The 19,772-nt window shown below is 51.6% G+C and overlaps 5 protein-coding genes across 5 annotated transcripts; 2 read left to right on the top strand and 3 right to left on the bottom strand.

Moving 5' to 3' along the window:
- Positions 1–493: 493 nt before the first annotated feature.
- On the bottom strand, positions 494–7,107 carry M409DRAFT_71510 (uncharacterized protein; the record flags this gene model as incomplete). Its single annotated transcript, XM_033819203.1, has 7 exons — positions 494–619; positions 672–1,756; positions 1,865–2,216; positions 2,267–4,586; positions 4,664–6,383; positions 6,455–6,652; positions 6,714–7,107. The coding sequence occupies 7 exons, from the start codon at positions 7,105–7,107 to the stop codon at positions 494–496; spliced, it is 6,195 nt and encodes a 2,064-aa protein (XP_033659613.1).
- Positions 7,108–8,860: 1,753 nt separating this feature from the next.
- M409DRAFT_61439 (uncharacterized protein) lies at positions 8,861–9,601 on the bottom strand (the record flags this gene model as incomplete). Its single annotated transcript, XM_033814764.1, has 2 exons — positions 8,861–9,230; positions 9,276–9,601. 2 exons carry the CDS (start codon positions 9,599–9,601, stop codon positions 8,861–8,863), a joined length of 696 nt encoding a protein of 231 aa, XP_033659612.1.
- Positions 9,602–11,458: 1,857 nt separating this feature from the next.
- On the top strand, positions 11,459–11,800 carry M409DRAFT_61438 (uncharacterized protein; the record flags this gene model as incomplete). Its single annotated transcript, XM_033814763.1, has 1 exon — positions 11,459–11,800. One exon carries the CDS (start codon positions 11,459–11,461, stop codon positions 11,798–11,800), a length of 342 nt encoding a protein of 113 aa, XP_033659611.1.
- Positions 11,801–12,998: 1,198 nt separating this feature from the next.
- On the bottom strand, positions 12,999–13,322 carry M409DRAFT_61437 (uncharacterized protein; the record flags this gene model as incomplete). Its single annotated transcript, XM_033814762.1, has 1 exon — positions 12,999–13,322. The coding sequence occupies one exon, from the start codon at positions 13,320–13,322 to the stop codon at positions 12,999–13,001; it is 324 nt and encodes a 107-aa protein (XP_033659610.1).
- Positions 13,323–15,076: 1,754 nt separating this feature from the next.
- M409DRAFT_61436 (uncharacterized protein) lies at positions 15,077–19,165 on the top strand (the record flags this gene model as incomplete). The annotated part of the gene is made up of 5 exons (XM_033814761.1): positions 15,077–15,661; positions 15,915–16,551; positions 17,282–17,774; positions 17,829–18,794; positions 18,856–19,165. 5 exons carry the CDS (start codon positions 15,077–15,079, stop codon positions 19,163–19,165), a joined length of 2,991 nt encoding a protein of 996 aa, XP_033659609.1.
- Between the last annotated feature and the right edge of the window lie 607 nt (positions 19,166–19,772).

Raw genomic sequence — 19,772 nt, 5'->3', positions numbered from 1 at the left:
GATAATACGGTACATAGGCGATTCGGAAACGAGCTAGGGTTAGCTCTCCCTAGAGAGGGAGGTAATTATAAAGGAATACTAAGAGATATTTAGAAACCTAAGAGGGACCGAGGTAAACCTTTCCTACGTAATAGTATACGTAATTCCCTAGTACGTATTTTATACTCGCCGTATACGAGGATAGAGAAGGTAGAAGTTTATTCTACGCTTAACCTAGTACTAGGTTAATTAGAGTTCTATATATTACTACAACCCCCCATTACAGTCTAAAACGCGTCCGCCGTTAGCCAAGCCCTCTCTCCTAGGCATAGCCGCCGATTCAATTGCTGCTAAAACCGAGTAGAAAATCAAATCAAATCAAATCAAATCAAATCAAATCAAACCTAGTTCGCTGCATGTCATTGCAACACACTTGATACAACATCTCCATCTCCAGATGTACCGCAGTTCATATAACCACCCAGAAGCTTGCCGATGCAGTAAATACGAAACCTCATTGCTCCATTCGCTCCGCACGAGTCACACCCTGCACAGCCACATGGTGCTGTCCGCCAATATTCGCACCACACTCCGGACAGCGTGCAACTTCCATCGGCATCCCACACTCCCCAATAGCAAACTATCCACTGTCAGTCAGCATGCATACAACACATTCCAAAGACAAGACGTACCGGATGACCATTAGCGCAATTGTACCAGTGGCCGGAGTGGGTTGCGATTCCTTTCGACCCGCTCACCATCGCTTTCTTGATTGCTTCAAGCTCCTGGTCTGTGACCTTCGCATACCATTCCTTTCGCAGAAGCTTCAAAGACTGGTTGACTGCTTCTAGCAGAGTCTCTGCATCGTGGAATCCGTGCTCGCATAGTATCGTTGCTTCCTCGAGCAGGTTCCTGGCGTTGTCCCGTTCCCTTGTGGCCATCTCGCGGTCTTCCGGCTCGCGAAGTCCAGCTGTGTCGATTGCCCGGATTAGTTGCGCGTAGAGGAGTGACAGCTCTACCGCTATTCTCTTCAGGGCCTTGTCCTTGCACTCGGCGACGAGCTTCCCACAGGACTGGAAAAAGGCTTGTGCCGGAGAGCGTTCGAACAATGCTAAAGAGGAAGCTGAATCTCCGTACTCAGCTCTCACCATCGGAATGAGACGCAGCTTGTCTTCCAGGATCACGCCATCCGTCCTGACTCGCATCATATTCGTTCTGAGTGCAATGCGGTCATCGCGCTCGCTAACGACTGGGATGTGCTCAAGCCTGAGACCTCCAAATGCACTCTCGAGACCGCTGCTTCGTCCTGTTGCATAGATAGTAGCGTCGTGCAGTTTGTGTGCAGGTTGGTGGTGCTTTCCCGTGCGTGTCTGTAGTTTTCCGATGTCAGAGCGAAGCTTCAAGGCTGGCGTATACCGTGTTACAAGCTTTTGAGCGACTTCTCTGATACCTCGCTGACGTATGCCAATTAGAGCGGAGGCCAGATTCTCTCGGACGACATCTTGACGAGAGGCTTGCAGGATCGTTTCTATCTCGATAAGTCTCCGCTCTATCTCCTGTAGTGCAGTCTGGCCTGTGACGATGAACCGCTTGGACATCTCATCGATCACAGCCCGGTTGATCAAGCGGTTGTATCGATGTGTTGTGTATTGCTGGATCGGTCGCTGGCAATGCGGACACTTCGGAATTGCTGGTGACAACTTGGACGAAGTATCTCCCAGACCAATGACGTTACCGTTTGGACCGATCTCGTAGACGTCGTTTAGCCCGATTAGTCCTGCATGATAGAGTAAACACGTTAGCAAGATCCAGAAACAGCGCGTTCACTGCATCTTGAGGGTCTTGGTTCAAATGTGAACAAGATCTGGCCCATGGCCATACGTACCGTCCAAAGTCTCTGTGGTGAAAAAATGCCCACAGCTAAGAGCTACGATAGGAGTCTCCTCGAGATTGATTTTTGCATACTCTTTGAATTCGATCATGTCGACGTGAGCATCGAGTCTCATTTCGCATGCTTGGCAAAATGCGGAGAGGCAGTCTTCGCTGCATAATCCAGGGCATTGATGGCCACAAGGAAGTAACCGAGTGCAGCGCTCATCACACGGAAGGCGGTTGCAGGGTGCGGAGCATGGCATCGTACACGCTCCCTGGTGTGAACACGACCATATGCACGGCTCGATACACGGGGCACACGCTTCGTGGCATTTGAGGTTGCACCGAGAGTGTTTACATGCGACCTTGGCTGAGCATTAGAAATGAGCATTATGAAGACGGATAAAGAACTCACCTCGCACTTGGATGTGCAGAGCCCACAGTCCGATCCATCATGGCAGCGTTTGGGACAGGTATGATCGCATGTTCCGAAATGCCGACCACACACCCTGGTACATTTGTGATGTTCCACGGTTGCATTCCCTTCGAGATTTTTGCGGTTGCAAAAGCCACATGTGCCCGGACAAGTATGGCCACAGCGAAGGGTTGTGCCGCATGGGGTCGAGCATCTATATGTTTCGCTGTGCACATCTTCGTGGCAGCGTGCCACCACCTGGTGTCCACAGCCAGGTGATGTCTTCGTGACTATGGCATCGCACTCGATGGAGCTAAGATCTTGTGTGCGGAAGCACGAGACACTGTCCTTGGTATGGCCGCATTCGAGGTGCACGTTATCCACAGGAATGACACATCTGCCGCAAGGCTCGCCGCAAGTGGGCTTCTGGCAGGGATGGTTGCAAAATTGATGTCGGCGTTGACAGGGCTGTTCGCATTGGAAAACTTCATGCATCATGCGAGAGTGACATTTCGCTTGACATCGGTGTCCACATTCCGGGAGGCGGTCCTTACAAGGCTCCTGGCAACCACCTTCCGGGCTGCACTTCAGAAAGTCGTCTGGTTGCTGCACCTGGATCGCTGTGTCTACGTGTCGAGGACAGCATAGCCCCAAAGACGGGCCAGCAAAATCTTGAGCACGAAGCATATCGATGACTTTTTGCCACATCGGTACGCACGAGTACGTATCGATGTTGCCGACGAGGTACATTCCGTGCTGTGCCCGGCTGAGAAGGACGTTGATGCGATTCGTGGTTTTGAGGAAGCCCACCTTTCGGGATTTGTTGCTTCGAACGAGAGAGATAATGATGATCTTGGCCTCCTCGCCCTGGAAGTTATCAACAGTGGCGATGCGGAGAAGCTCGCTGAGTTGCTTTTTCTCCAGCGGCTTTTTCCTGCTGTTCTGCTCGGCAGTTGCATCTTCCATGATTGAGTCTTGAGCGGTGAATCCGTCTTTGATCAGAGCTTCATCGTCTCGATCGCTTAAGACAATCTCAAAGTCATGGCGCATGGCTGCGCGTAACCTCTGGAGCTGACCAGTATACGGTGTCAATACAGCGATGTCGCTGGTAGAGTAGACGCCCTGTCGAACCACATGGCGTACCAGAGCATGTACCATCTGGACTTCCCACCCATTAGACTTTGATTTCTTATGGTGGTTCATGCTGCCGCCACCGTCATCTTCCATGTTGTTGTGGTTGAGCCAAAACACGTTCTTGCGCATGCCGACGACATCGGGCAGCTGCATTGTGCTTGGGTGATCATCCAGTCGTTTGTAGATTGTCTCTCGAATCAATGTAGAGATTTCAGGGCGCATGCGCCTCTGGACGTTCAACTGAGCAAAAGGGATAGACGGTCTCCCGGGCTCGCCGACCGAGAGTCGTTCAAACTGGCTCCGATCCAGCTGATGCAACTTACCGCGGTCGCTTTCGAGGGACAAGTCGAGAAAGTTATTGATCGACGGTCGCAGCTGTTGGTGGTCGCCGATTTGGATAAAATGTTCCACGGAAGGCAGTAATGCTGACATGACATGCGGCTCCATTACCTCACCAGCTTCCTCACATATGACAACTTTGGACCGTACACGTCGTATAGTCGAGGAGTTCTTGGCAAGGCCGCTTGTCGTGATACCGATCACGTCCGAACTTTGCAGGACGCGTCGGTTCACCTCCTCATGGACATTCGAGAGATGGCGTTGGCTCTGTTCGGCATCCTCAACAACCTCGAAGAATTCAGCCGCTGCGTCTTCTTGAATTTCTTGTGTCCAGATCCCAACAAGTGCCTGCCTCTCGAAAGACGAGAGCGCCTGGACATTCCGGTTTGCCTTCTCGATGATAATGGTTCGATCCAAAGCTCTGGTCGATGACGCTCTTATCGTAATCGCGACGTCCTCCTGCTTGATGCCAGATGTCCATATTTCGAAAGGATGTCGCCCAACAGCCTTGAAGCCATCAACGTCCACAGTGTTGAATTGCTCGCATATGCGTCGATGCTTTCGGGCGAGGTGATGTCGGAAAGCTCTCCATTCCGGTCGCTTTCTAACACCGTGTACTCGTCCCAAAATGCGCCCCGACCGATTTTCGTGTTCCTCCAGCGCACGGTAAGCACTAGCAACTTGCCAGCCTTCCTGTCTACTTTTCGACTCGGACTTTGTAATGTTCCTGAGGTTATGGCCGTCCAACATTTCTGATCGGCTCTGTCCTCCGATCCGAACGATCTTGCGAATTCCTGTAGCTATGAGATGCTCAAGAAACTGGTCCAGGGCATGGTTCGTGTAACACCTGCGAATCTCTGTTAGTTCATTTTTTTCAATATGTTCTCAACCTATGACTGTGCTGCACGCAGATGCAACACTTACACAACAATAATTGGACCTAGATTGGCCCTCGCTTTTACACTCTGGAGAATTTGCATGATCTTCACTCCAACGTAAGACTTTCCAGTCCCGGGAGGACCTTGAATGAGGGCAAATTCTCGGGTGAGCGCAGCGATCAACGCCGAACATTGTCCACGATCAAGTCCCGTCTTGGTCTCCAATTCTGCCATCAGAGTGAGATCCTGATCCGTTGACGTCGAAGGCAGTGACATGGCACTCGAGCCATGACCGAGAACGGCATCGAGAGGAAATGCAAACCCAGCATGCCGAGCGTACAATGGCGGAGGAATTTTGAGTGCATTTCCAGGTTGTTCAACACGATCTGGCAAGATCCACTCGTGAAAAGGCATCCGATTCAAGCGCTGCATATGTTGCAAACTCTTCAGTACGAGCGTAAATGTAGCGGGGAGCACGTGTGGAAACTCGAGCATAACGCCGTGAACCTTCTCGCAGCTCAGCTTCAGCAGCAGTTCGACGTGTTGCTTATCTTGCGTAGCTAGCTTTGTTGTGATAGTCGCCATATTGTCGTTGTGAGTTAGGCTGCTGTCACTTTTTGGGTCGGTACTTCTCTCGGCAACGGTGAGAAACAGGTGGTGGACACAAGAATCCTGGATCCAGACAAAGGAGAGCAGTATGCCTTCTTCCAGACGTCTCGACTCCTCCCACCAATTTCGCTTATCAGCCCTTTGTTCCTTGCGAAAAGACTGAGGCTGTGGGAAGGAAATTCTTGCCTGCAAGCCACCACTCTTTTTGAGGAGCAGGTAGCTCACGAAGGCATTGCTGTAGCTGTAGGTATGATTGTCACTGAACACAGGCATTGGGTTTGTCATCTGCTTCGGATCTTGAACAATAGTTTTCATGAAGCTGCCAATGCCGTCTTTCAGCTGGCCTAGAACATCGTGGCGAAGGAGGCGGAAGTACGTGTCTATGTATCTCTCCAGCCTGTTGTCGAGAAAGTGCGGCTGATCGGGATCGGTCGAAGGCAAGAACTCCTTGGCGTCGCTCATGATCTCATCTCGGGTGGGAAATATGTTCATTGTCGTGATGTCGGCCTTGTCATTGTCGTGGCGTCCTCCTGGTATTATGATATCACGCGGGTAAGATGTTTGGATGACTGTGGTCGACTTGTGCTGTTGCCCAGCGTCGTCTTCTGTAGACAGCAGGGTATTTGCACGCGCAACGACAGAGCGGAGGTCTCTGACTCGACTGCTAATCAAGCTGGAGGTCACTAGAGACTCTTGCGGCATCGTCTCAGCACAGGTTTCCAAATAATTGAGTAGCTCCGGAAGACTTTCGTTGAATCTGGCTCTTCGCTCGCGTTGCAGTAGTTCCGAGAGAATTTCGAGGAGACCAACTAGGGTAGAGTCGATCGTGTCCACCGACGTCTTCCTGGTGGAATCGGCGAGAATGCTCCCAACGATCTTGCAGACGTGCTGAAAGAACGGAATCGCTCTTGTGCCATTCGTTCCCGAAATGAAACTGTACAAGTTTCCCACATACGTATCCACAGAAAGGCAGTCAACCAGGGCCGGGTGCGTCATAACTAAGAAGAATGATCGTGAGACTTTAACAAAACTGTGATGCCGACCATCTTTTGCTCGCCCGCAGAGAAGAGCCTGGATGTGCTGTCGACCAAAGTAGTCATCTTCATTTTCCAAATCTCTCGGAAGACTCTGCTTGCAGTCTCGGTCGTCTCCGTTGACTGGAACAATCATTCAGCACATGCACTCCCTAGTGTTGGGACTGGGTAATCGAAAGGCGACGGCGACATACGGATAGCAAGAGCCTCGTCCCATAGCAATTGACTGTCTAGGCCGGCAGTCCCTTGAGGTGGTAGCCGAATAGCGCTTCTCCAGGAGTTGTAACTAGCTCTAGCCTCCAGCTGCTCTAGCGTTTCGTCAACCCTCTTGTCTCGCTGTAACGATCTCTCGTCTCGATCATGAGATTTTGTACAGGATCTTCCATACTTGCCTACACACGAAGATTTGGTCAGCGATTCATCCACGGAGGAATAGAATCAGTTCCAACGTACATATTCCCCGCTTGTGGTGGAAGCATATCGGTCGACTAGGCGCGGAATCACCTGCGCTGCGTCCAGGGCCACTTGGCCCTCCACGTTTCCCGGAGAATGATCCTCTCTTGTCGTATACCATGCCGGCAGTGGTTGGCTCGAGATGGAGAGACGAGGAGCTTGAGGAAGTAGCGGGACTTCTGACATCGACCACAAGGCAGAGTCGAGGTGGGACTTGCTGAGACAACCCGGCAAGCTCGAGCATGTACCTTCTCTCTCCCAGGTGGCACATGAATTCCGTTTCAGGTGTATACAACACATGCATAGCCGCTAAGGTGGTTGTGCGGCGAGAGAGCATCAAGTCGGCCCAATGAGCGACAAGGCACGGGCCGACAGCCCTGCTCAGCTCTGCCATCACATTATTGCGGAAGCGAGCCGCGCCATAGGATCGTGATGTGCATATCCGTTCAGGCATGAATCCTGCTGTGAGTTCTGCGGCCAGTACTCTTACAAGGCTGCCCGATACCTCGGATGCGGATCCCATCCAGCCCCACGCTGAAAGGCTGCCGTACGGCAGATTAGCGTCCCAACTGGATGGTACATGACGCGATTCGCTCGATATGATGCTTCCAATCGCACCAACGTGTCAGTGATGCTGCTCCCACGCAGAAGCTGCAGGATCCAGCGCATCGACACGGCTTCTCACTCGTCGGGTCCGCTACGAGATGTTTCAAAACTTCTCCCAAGCGCCGCTGCCGTGCCGCTGTTGCATGATGGTTGTCTTCTGCTCCAACGGAAGCCTTTGCATAGTATCTTGTGCGTTGCGTCGGATACAATGCGGTCCGTGGCTGCCACAATGCCACGGTGATTGTTTTGAGGAGAGAGTGTACTTCTCCTCCATTCATACCAATTTTCAATGTCGTTGTCATTGTTGATAGATGTGAGATCTACTGCAGACACCGAGTGATTGTATTCTGGGTCCGCTGATAACCCCGTGCCGTCGGCCTTCTCCTTGACGCAGTCTTCGCATTGCCATCTCTCGACTGCAGCCAAAATATCAATGTCGATGTGTTGGTCCCAGTAACATGGAACTATAGAGCGTAAGCAGTGCCATACCGAATGGTTGGTGGTAGAGACATCGCCATCACACTCGCTCCGATATTCTCTTCTTCGGGAAAAGCGCATGCAAGGCATCGAGAAGTTTTTGAAGCGAGGAACCGAACGGTCTTGTAGCGTGTGGGAATCAGAGCAGTGTCTGCGTCATCCAAGGGCGGGTGCATATGCGCAGAGCTCTATATCGAGCCGAGAGGACTGTACACAGAGATCCGGACATCGACCATCTACACAAACCAAACGGCGGTAGCTGCCGCAGACCTTTCAGAGGCAGATATATTTTTGAAGAAACAGAGCTTGGGTTGGGCCGCCTTTCCGACTGCACTCCGAGATATGTCGAATAGGTGTACCAGTTGACTGGGAGGTTTTCTCCCATGGCCGCCTTCGAGACCTGGCGCTGCTAGGAATGCACGTCCATAAAACGTGCACGCAAGGTCTCACTGTGTGATGGATGCGTACATCCCTGCTGCTGGCCGTAGTCTAAATAGGAATGGCATCTCGAGCCCACCATCGAGCGATGTTGTTGCTCCACTCACTAGCTGCTATCCTGCAGCGAGGCCGAGCCATAGCCGCGGGGGGATCGGGCCAGCCGCCTAGCGATGCGTTGTTGCACTTTCGTGATGTATCAACCATTGATTAGCCTGTTCGGCCTGGCGTGTTCGTCCTTACTGATTTACCTTCAATCGCGTTCTCTTTGAATCTTGCCTGAAGATGGCAGTGTCGATTATTCATAGAGGTGCTCTTCGTTATTTGAGAAGATGCCCTGCTTGACAGAGGATTTCAGTTTCGGGTCAAACGGCCCATGTGCAGGGGCGGCTGGGCCACGTTCCGAGCGGTCGCACAGGCTTTGTCTGTGCATGAAGACGTGGCACGTATCGGCTGCAGTACAGCGCTACAATAGTGCGTTACAACCAGAAAGCCTTGGCAGTGTTTCCTCGTGCTACCAGGGCATCCAGCTAGCACCGTTGCACTGAATGTGTCGCTGTCGAGGTGAATTAGAAAGTCCCCGACGATAGTATCAACTTGCCGCAAGAACTGCATCCGCCAACCAACACTTATTGAGACGCCGTACCTCGACGCCGTTTCGCAGAACCTTGGGAGTCTAAAGCGAGCTGGTCCACCGATGTCTCCGAGCTGAATGAGCCTTGGTTGCTAGTAGGTGAGGCTTCTTCTGTGCGGCTTTCCGTCTGGCTGACTGACACCACTTCGTTGGACATTCTCAATGCAGCGGCATTGGCATCGACGATGAATTGGTCTCGCTGTTTTTGTGTCCACTCTCTGGAATTGCGGTATGCTGCGGCACCCTGCCGAAATGTCTCTGGTGCGTGTGTCATTGCGTAAGCTCCAAGTTGAGTCACATAATATTCCGTCTGGCTGGTCGTAGACTGCCGTGGTTGTGTTGTATAGAACTTCAAAGTACCCTCACTGGGGGGTTAGTATGACGCGATCGAGTAGGCATTTCCATCGTACACGGGAACCGTACTTCCATAGTTCTGCAACTGAAACATACCGCGCCATCGCCCCATCATATATCGCCTGCCGCTGCAATACGTCTGAGCGGCCGGATCTGCCCTTCGCTTCCATGGGAAAATTCGGCGCGACAGGCAGACTGCTCTCGGTGGATGGGACGATATACTTGCCGAGTTCCAAATATATCCGTCAGGTTGATCCGTGATTGTGGGATCATTGTCGACTTGACCATCCGCGCTCGATCCTGTTTGTGATGTAGCGAGTCCAATGGATAAACCCGCGATGAGCAATAGCATGTGCCATCGCGCGGTGTTGCTCCCCTTCATGCTGGGCGGCCTGAGGGCGGAAAGTGAATTGAACCGAACTGACGTGAGAAGAGTATGCACTGTCAGGCCGTGGAGAGCGGCGAAAGTAATTGACTGTCACGCTGCACGCGTGCCAAGGTGTTTTTATATACCTTTAGCAGAGGGACGCATGGGTCAGCCAGAACACTCGGGTGGCTGTGATGGAAAGATTGCTCGTTGGACTTCACCCGTCAGCACTATCGGGTCGCTACGACTGCATCACGCAGATAGACATGTGGAACAGTGAATTTCTCGCCAGGGCTGAAGTCGAATGAAATCCGCTTATGAGGCTGTCTTGAGCGAGGAAGGAGCCATCCTTCGTGTTAGCGAAGTCAAACCTACTAGTTCGCGTCACATGGGCGACTCTCGATCGTTCGGAGGCGCGGGACATACTATGTTGGGAACAGACTCGATTTTTCGTTTCGGATGAAAATGAGGATGAAATTGATACCTTACCTCGTCTCTCAAATGTCAAGCAGTGAAATGTGGCTAAGAAGAAAATAGGATACTGAACCGTTGCCAGCCCCTGCGACGAGCTCCATGGCTCACTACGACGAAGTTCTGAAACATGTCGTGCCAAGGGAGTTGCTCGCTGAGCCCGTGCAGAACGAACGAACGAAAATGAAACGCTTACCCGAGAATCCGTTGACTCGGACTGAAATATATGTTGCAGGGGCACAGCTAAACTACTTCAGATATTGACCACTTTGTAGCGTGTTGTCTGTTCATCGCGTAGGAGTGCCCAATGTGTACCCTCTAAAAAATTCGCTTGCCACGTTATATCCGCTCATGAACGTGTTCGTTTTTCGACTCTGTTTGCACGTGGCGGGACGGACATGAGACCCAGGGGCAATGAGACGCAGGTACAAAGAGTGAAGTAGAGCCTCTTCAGTGCGGAGCTTCAGAACCTATCCCGGACAAGTGTAAGGCGTGGCGTTACTTCTGGCCAAGCGTCACTGTATGCACTAGGCTAGGGGTTTTGGTCGGCAGTAGAGCCGATCAGGCTAACAATACACTGCAGCCCAACTAGCCCTTCGAGCCTTCTGCACAGCTAGGTAGGGCTGCAAAGGCACATGTACGGAATTGGTGTACGACGTCGATGAACTTCCGCCAGCTTTACAGATTTAGAATGTCGCCTCATAACTCCCTACTGAGTCCGCCACGATGTCGTCGGCAATTCCATGTTCGTTGTATTCGTAACGTTGTTGGTTATGAAAGTGCGGTAGAGGGTCATCACGATCTCGAGGTACAGCTTTAAGTGAAGTACATGAAAACGGCAATCAAGAGCAATTCGGGCGGAAGAAGCGCAGAAGTGATACAGCTGGCTGTGCTATCGTAGTCTCCCACGTGCAAATGAGGACACCATAAAGCCAAGTCGTCAGACCGGGCAAGCTTGTGGTAACCAGCACTCTCAGAGGTGAGAGGCTCCCCTGAATAGATGAAAACAAAAGTAGACATGCCTGGCTAGAGCAACAACATCTTGTTTCGAGAAATCCTGCCATTTCTTACAACTGCCAAGGCTTGCATGCGGTGTTGCATTTTGGACAAGCGTCGCTAGCAGAACCACCAACGAGGGTCCCAGCAACGCGGCCAGTTCAGCTGTCTCTCACTAGGCCAAATTTTCTGGGTGGGGAGGCATGGATGATCTCAACCATCCAAACTCAGTTTCGAAGCCTTATTGGCCGAGCAAAATTTCCCTTCGTAGTACTACGCTGAGCGCCGCCAATGTGGCATTGCGCCGGACGGCACGTGTATCAACGTGCGCACTGTTGCTGGCGAACCCCCCCACCCCCCTCCGCGCTTTCCTCTCCGGACCTTCTTTCCTCATCAACTCTCAGCATGTATGTCGATTATATGGTCGCACTCACGATCTCGCAAGTAGCACTTGCTGCGAATCTTACCGACTGCTATTACTTCGATCAAGGACCAGTGGCTGTCAATAATACCATCTGCCCAGGCTCGTCAGCATGCTGCGGTCCGACAGCGAATCAAACGAAGACGAACCGCCAAATCCTCGCCAGTATACTCGACTCTTTTACCCTTGATTCTGTAATGTCATCAGCACCTACTGCTTACTCGAACGTCCTATATCCTCAAAACGACGACGCGACACTCGATATGGACTACTACTCGACCATTCATCCGCCCATTTGCGCGAAGATCTGGGGCCCGCATGGCTAGCAGAGCTGGCAAGTGATCAAGTTCCAGAAGCACCCCGACAGCTCGCAATCCCCGAGTAGAATGCAGGCTGTCCTGCATGGGTGGAAGATGCCCCCGGGGACCTTGAGATTGTCAAAGCAGAAAGGAGCAAGGTCATCTTCGATGATGTGCGTATGTTCAGCAACAAAACCCCAATATTAACGGTCGGAGCTTGGATTGGGATATCGAGCCAGCAGACGCAGACCTGACGCGAGTAATAGCACACGGTATTGAGATCTCACCTCCACGTCTACAAGGCGGAAAAGCGACATCAGTTTGGTGCATCGGTCGTGGTGTGGCTACTCGGCGACGAGCGCATGTCCTGGGGGGTACTCTTGTCGAGCTCCCGACAAGCTGAGCTCAGAGTGAGGCAAGGTGTAAGCTTAGACTCCAGGGATGATACTTCACTGCGGATGTAACAACTTGAGACAGTGCTATCTCCTAATCGAACTCCTCGATCCCGTTCAGCACCCAGTAGTTGACGCAACTCCATCGATCACCTTCCCTCTTCCACGAGAACAGATTGATCCCTTGTCGGGTAGTCCCATAGTAAGAGCCGATGACCGTCGTCATCACCACCTTTGCATCGCCAGCACGTTGGTCAACGGTGCATGTAGAGTTTTGAAGCTCACAATGTAAGCTTGGCAACTTTTTCGCCAAGTCGCGGAAGCCTTGGATGACATTGGCTCGACCGTGAGTGTTGAGTGTCGAGATCTCAGGCGACAAACAGTCAAAGAACGGCGAGCTGTAATCTCTTTCGTTGAAAAGATCGATGATACAAGTGCTGGGTGAATGAGGAGTTCCGCGGTAGACTTGAAAGACAAGAACTGGGGTGCTGCGATTTGCTTGGTATCGCGTTTGTGGGACGGAATGGTAGCCTTCGATTCGGTGACATTATGTCTCAGTAGTTTTTTTGGTGCTGATGGTGATTCTTTCATGTCATCGATAGCATGCCTCTTTCTAGTCGATCGACGGAGAGGCTGTGGCTTTTGTATGCGATCTGGTCGCTGGCATTGCCTCTGTGACATCTCTGCCGTCCGCATGGCGAGTCCACGGAAGACGCCGCTTTCTGATCGACGCTGCGTAGTGGAGATGTTGTTCTTGCGCTGTTTGAAACGTGTACGAACGAGCGATGTGGTGGAGTCGTGCGAAGACGAAGACACTGCACTTACCAGGACATTTAAGTGTGAGCACCTCGAGTTGCAAGATGGCGCAGACCAGCACCGCCTCTTGAAAGAGTTGCACAGCGACTCTTGGTAGATCCACCGCGTTGCGCACGAATCCTTGCGGCGCCTACCTTCGCGTCGATACCAGGGAAAGAGTATGCGCGAACGACTTGGCTCAAAGATCTTGAGCTCCTTGGTGAGGTTCTATTCCTCCGATCCCACATGTCACGAAGCCAGCATCTACTGCCTTCTGCTGCCATGGGACTCGACTGATCCGTCGGACCGACTCGTGTAGCTTGATCCATTGTAAGATTGGCCACTCGTCTGAAACTAGCCATGTGGTGTATCAGATCGATATGAGAACATACCCCTGATAGTCCGGGATCCTCACATGGACCACATTGGCCCTAAATCCTTCGAAGTTTCGCGATAGGGCAAAGCGCTCCGTTCTAGCTAGCGCTGTGTGCACTAGCCATGGCTGTGGTTGGTAGGGTACGAATCCTCCTTGTCGGAAACATAGGTTTGACAGGCTGAACACAGTGACCACCCAATAGACAGGTCCGTCCTCCGTGTCTTACGGACAGTCTATTGTGCCGACTTTGAGTCCACAGAAGGCAACGCTTAGCGTACTGGACAGCGCGGGCTGGTCGGTGCCGCCAAGTTTCCAAAGAAGTTTCTGGATTGGGGCGCTGATAACCTGGTGATGCCATACCTGTCGAGCATCCAGGTGTATGCAGTCGCCTATCTCTCGCGGTCGCGCTTAAGACACGAGTTTGCATCAACATGATCAGCTTACAGTCTGCAAGTGTGCTGAAAGTGAGGACATGCCCTTTCTTTGCACATGTACTGTTCGTAGCATTATATGAGTGGCTTCCCGAAGCTTGGTTTCGTCATTCTTCCTCAAAGCATAGTGCGGTACTCCACCAATCTCTCAAAGGCTTCTGGTCCGTGATCACCTGGCTCATCGCTGGCTGTTGAGATGTATTAGGGTTAAGACAGCACCAACTACCGAATTGCGCAGCTGGAAGGAAAAGTGAGTAACAATGGGAAGAATTGTCGTGAGCCATCCGGAGATAGCCCCAGTCTTGGCCATCGTGCGGATTTAATGCCGGCTATGCTAAATCTCGCGTGCGAGAGAGGCATCGTATACGTCTATTTACAGTATAAGCACGTGGGAATCCAGAGGCTGCGCACTGCCGCTAGCCCTAAGGGTATCGGACAGTGGACGTGTGTACTTCCTACGCAAATAGTTGCCATGATCCTCCCGCGGTTGCAATTCTCATTCTGTTAAATGCGAACGCGACAGCATAACGAAGAGCTGTACAATGGGCGTTTCCACCGGAACCATGCATACCACTTCGTCCGTGCGGTGCTGCCGAGCCACACGACGGGGGCCCGGCCTCCCCATTAAGTGGGTACGCCACGCTACAAGCGACTACTAACAGCGCTGCGGCGGAGGGATCGGGCGATCAGTCAACCTCACACGATGTTCTGCACACAATGCTCCCTTATACGACCTGACAACCTGTCGTCTTCGACTCTTCGTGGGAGCCATCTCTATGCTCCATGCGCAAGACTGAGGGGTGTATCGTTGGTTCGAAATGGAGACATATCACATGAACTTTGTGAGACTTTACATAGACGGTCGTGCCTCTTCGTTTGCCGATCAAGGCGGAGGAACAAAGTAGAAGATTAGCAGGAGACGGTGGATCCATTCTTTAATATGCCTCTTTCGTGCTTGAGCGTGCGAGTCATCTTCATCTGCGTCGCTCGTTATTAACCTTCTGAGACCCTGTAACTAAGCACAGCAGACAGACGATCTACTGGATAAATATGTGCCAAACGTGGTGAGATTGACAGTGGACAAGCGATGACAAATACGACGTGGCAGAATACGGAGCGGTCCAGACGCAGGTTCGAACCGGGACCAAGTGCCACGTTTTGTCGGCCTGGCTTGGCTACCGACTAAGCCAACGTCCAGCTTCTTGGCGGGCCAATTTCAGCCTTACCAACGCGGGAGAGACTCTCAACGCTGTCTTTCGCAGCTATTTTACTACCATCCGTCGCGCATCTGCTAACCGTCATCAAGGACATGCATCGATCAAGCATCATCAACAAAGCTTACGCCACGGAATCTATAATGCCACTCGTCGGTCACGAGTGCTTGGCGACTGACATAGCCAATCCACTCCAGACAGAATGTCCCAGTCCCGAACCGAAGCAATCTGCTTCATCATCTCAGATCGCTTCGTTAATCATGTCACGTCAGAGAGAGAATCAAGCAATCATCATCGTCCCTGCGGAGGTCGCTGCACCACATACAATTCCGTTCTTGCCTGTTCGGCCGATCCTCGCCTCGGTTCATTCCCCAGCAGTCTATTCTAGATTGCTTTTAGCCGCCTATATTGATGGCATTCTCCCGCGGGAGGTTCATGTCCATCCTGGTGTGCTTCTGCAGAGCGAATTCTGGACATCGGCTCGTCTGCCATCCATGGAGGTTGCCATGGAGGTCCTGGGCCTGCTACAATTGGATACAGTGCAAGCAGAGGAACGTCTTGTCCTCCACGCACTCAAAAGACTACAACTGATGATGAAATTCTGGCAAATGGAGCGTGATGGGTCGAATGCCAAACCCGAAGACATGATCGCAGCCACCGGGATGGTGCTCGCCTCCGAGGTCAGTACGACGAAGTCAACAAATTTGTCATTACTCTCTCGCTAAAGCGCGATCAGATATATCATGCTGCCTCTACTGGCCCACAAGTATGGACACAGCATGTCTCGGAAGTGGTACGGCGGATCGATCACTGTGGCCCAGCGCTGCTTGAGACTGTCACTGGCAGAACGTGTTTCAAGTTTGCACGACTATGTGGGGTTCGTATATTCGGCAAGCCGTCTTTATAATGTCAGGGAAACTAACTTCTTGGTAGCTTGTTCATGCGTTGGTGAATCGGAAATCTTTCAAGCTTGGAGAGTCGCGGTGGTTGACGATCATGCAAGACATTCAGTCTGGCGGTTCGGACGCATTGCTAGCCATCGCTGTCGGCTTGCCTCAGATTCTGGAACTGGCGGATTGGTTCTGCACGACTGAACTTGATTCTCGACGGGCTCACACACCGCTGCCGCTCCTACTCGCGATGTACGACAGATTCCGCAGCTGGCTTTCGGCGTACTATGCGGCCAGCGCCCATGAGCCGCACAAAGAATCCGGGGTGCTGCATTTCGCATCTCTGCTATCTTTCAACTTCCACTCATTGTACTGGATTTGCCAAATACTTCTCACATCTGCCGTGATGCGCATTGCAGATACGCGCATGGACCGAAGTCCAGACGATACAGAAGCTGCAGGCATTGCGGAAATGTCCAAAGGATTTGCGACCCAGTACGCCGATCAGCTCTTTGAAAGCCTTGAATATGTTCTTGGTGCCACCAGCGGAAATATTTCAAGGGCGGCTGCTGTGCGATTCCCACTGCATGTGCTTCAGCTTTGGTACAAGCAGTCTGATCAGTACGAGAAGTCGGCCGAGTGTGTCGAGTTGGAGAAGTCGATTCGATTATCGTCGCCCGGTATACAGTGGGACGCTTTGCTGCCTTGGAGCTTCGTGCCTTTGCAATGGCTAGCGGATTGAAGTGTTCGCATGTTGCCACAATACGAAAGTGGAAAGCCTGTGATAGCCATGGTGACTTCGCGAAATGTGGCCTGCTCGTGGAGTGAGCCGTTGAAAAGCTGTCTGCGATCATCTATCGGCTTTGTTATTGCAAAACAACATTGATTCCCAGGCCCTCGCAACGCTTTCATTCGTGTTTTCCATTTCTCTTCTTTGCGGTGACCAGTCTATGCAATCCACTGCTGATGCTCTGTGCGGTCAACAACAAGTCTTCCTCAGCGCGAGATAGTAAGATTGCAGTCATAGGAACCTGGGTCCTCGACGGCCGTTTCGTTCCTAGCGACACGGAAACGAGGCGATCGTACGGGTCGCTGTGCGAGTTGATGATTCATTTTATTGTATGGTAGCAAATTAGGACCATTCCGTTGCGGATGCAGTAGGTCATGAAGAGGTGCGCAAGAGGTGCGCGACCTTCGCATGCGCTGTGTTGGAAACCGGTTCTATGAATAGGGCTGTAGCGTAGACGCCAAAGCTTGTGCCCTATCCGCCTATGCTGAAGGATTCGCCAAGAAGTTGTACCCTCCCTTGCCCCAATGCCAAGTCTTGCACCTTGAGCGATTCCAAAGTGTCGATGACAGTCATTCTTGTACTTTGAAAGTGAACTCTTGTAGTACTCACGATTCTACCAGTCCTTTCCGTCTACATCATCATGAAGCGGAGCCCGGAGACGGATCAGCCTGATCGACTGGAGCCGAAAGCAGGCCTGGACGTGAGCTCCAGACTCATCAATGATTCGGGAACAGATTCCAGTCACAAGACACGTTTGCGAAGCTGGAATGCGCCGGTCTCGATCTTGACCGCGGTGCTTGTCGGCCTCTTGATTGCTCTTGCACACCATTTCACGAACGAGTATCTAGACGGCAAGGCTGTTGACGATGTCTACATTTCGCAATCCTGGATAACGCGCATCGGGACTGGACTGGCCTTCGTAGCGAAGCTCGCCTTCACTGTCGCCGTGGAGATAGCCTTCGTGCAACATCAATGGCAGAGCTTCCACCGCCAGACATTCAGAATCGACGAAGTGGACACGCTTACAGGGGCACTGGGAAATATTTTTGGTTTATTGCAGAGCACGGTCTGGTTCAGGCATCCGTTACTGGCGTTCCTTGTTCTAATAGCGTGGTATGACCTGTTCCTGCTCTATTCTTCACTGACCAAAGACTAATATTGCTCAAGGACAATCCCGATAGCCGCAATTGTCACGCCAGGCGCGCTATCAGTCTCGCCCAGCGCACAGGTTCGTGTTGCTGATGCCTCAGTGCCACAACCTAACTTCAACACCTCTTGGTATGCAGAGAGACAGGCAGGAGGATCATCGGCGGTACCAGGAGTGTCGAATAGTTACAGTATTTCCGCGGCAGCTGATCTGTACAAGTTGGGCTTCACAGCTGCAGCTGCCAGCGAACCGGTCTCTTTGTCATTCTCGCAGCCCAACCAAACATACCATTTGGACTTCTACGGTCCCGCAGTCAAGTGTGCTGCCGCAAATGACTCGGTGATCTACAACACCACCATGTCACTGGGAACGAACCCTTACTCAGGATACACCTGGCGCTATGCCTCGTGGGTCTCAGACGCATACGCAGCCTACCAGGTGGCCCCTTCTGGAAATTACTACAACTTGTCAACCTCCGAAAGGAGCCGAAGCCCGGCTACCGTGGACTACGCCAATACCGATGCCGCACGAATCTACGTCATGACCAATACTGGCAACTGGAATGTAACGAGACGCAAGCATGCCAATGGAGATCCCGACGCGAGCAATATATACACCAATCCAGAAATAGTGCAGGTAAACGTTACGGAGTGTCTACTCTACAATGCCAGCTATGGTGTAGACTTCGAGTTCCAGTACCCGAATCAGACCCGTCAGATAACTGTGAAGGAATGGTTTCACCCAGTTGCAGCCGTCGGAAGCAAAGCCGATGAATTAGAGAACATAGCCTATGCGGGCATGATGAAAGTGTTTGGCACATTACTGGTCGGGACGATATCTTACAACCACTACTCAATCACGTCTACCCTCTCTACCAGCTGGAACATCATCACCATCATGGACGAATACAGCGAGAAAGTCGAGTCGGGTCTCGAGCAACTGTTCCAAAACTACACATTGAGCCTCCTGAGTAACGACCTCTTCATGTAAGTCATCCGGCGTATACGACACGTGCCGCATCCACCGCAGCTAATAAAGATGTGACAGCAAAAACGCTTCGACGGGCGCCGAGCAAGTCCCGGTGACGACTACAACATACCCTATTACGTATAAGTACGATCGCATAGATCTCCTACTCCCGTACGGCTTGAGCTTGCTGTTCGCATTGCTCAGCAGTGCCATCGGTCTGCGAGCTTTCCGAATTAATAATGCGAGTTACAAGAACGTCTTCTCCACATTTCTTCGCGCGACGAATGATCAAGAGCTTCGAGCGGCTATTTCTATAGGCGACAATGGTGCGGATCCGCTGGGAAAGGATATTGCGAAACTGAAGATTACGATGGGCGATGGCAGTTGAAGGTGTGTAGTGGCTGAAGAGCGATGTACAATATTGATCATTAGGAGAACGTTCGTTTCAGCATGGGTCACAGTACTTCACCCGAGTTACACTTTGACGCGTGTATTCCGAACGTGATCGATGACGCCCTGCCCGCTTCTTTATGTCTTCATGGCCAGTCTCACGGCTCGGTCTAAAGACTGTACAGTGAGAATGAAAGGAGGAAGAAGCAAGAGCGAGGCTTAATGTCGTTAATACAGCAAAGAGGCTAGATTCTCCGAACAAAGGTGTTGTCTCAGACATTAAGCAGCAAAGCTGAGACGAAAAGGGGTTAAGCACGGCATTTGGAGCTGCGCACGAGATGTTGCTGGACATGAAAAGACAGCCCAAAAACTACAGTGAGTAAAGTGAAACATCAGAAAGGAGAAACATAATATGTGAGTTCAGAAGCATGGAATATTGGGCTTTTGAAGAGCGAAGGGATGCGAACCTGAACACTTGAGCAGTACAGGTTGAATTGAACATCACCAAACTTACAACACCCTTCAAATGAACATGAACAGCCTTCCTAATTCTGTTCTCAAGGTCTTTGTTAATTTCGAGCGAATCATCCAAACTCATCCACCTT

Source organism: Zasmidium cellare, assembly GCF_010093935.1.
Source record: "Zasmidium cellare ATCC 36951 unplaced genomic scaffold M409scaffold_73, whole genome shotgun sequence".
NCBI classification, from domain to species: domain Eukaryota; kingdom Fungi; phylum Ascomycota; class Dothideomycetes; order Mycosphaerellales; family Mycosphaerellaceae; genus Zasmidium; species Zasmidium cellare.
Note: the sequence above shows the minus strand (reverse complement) of the source record. Positions and strands in the feature narration are given on the sequence as shown.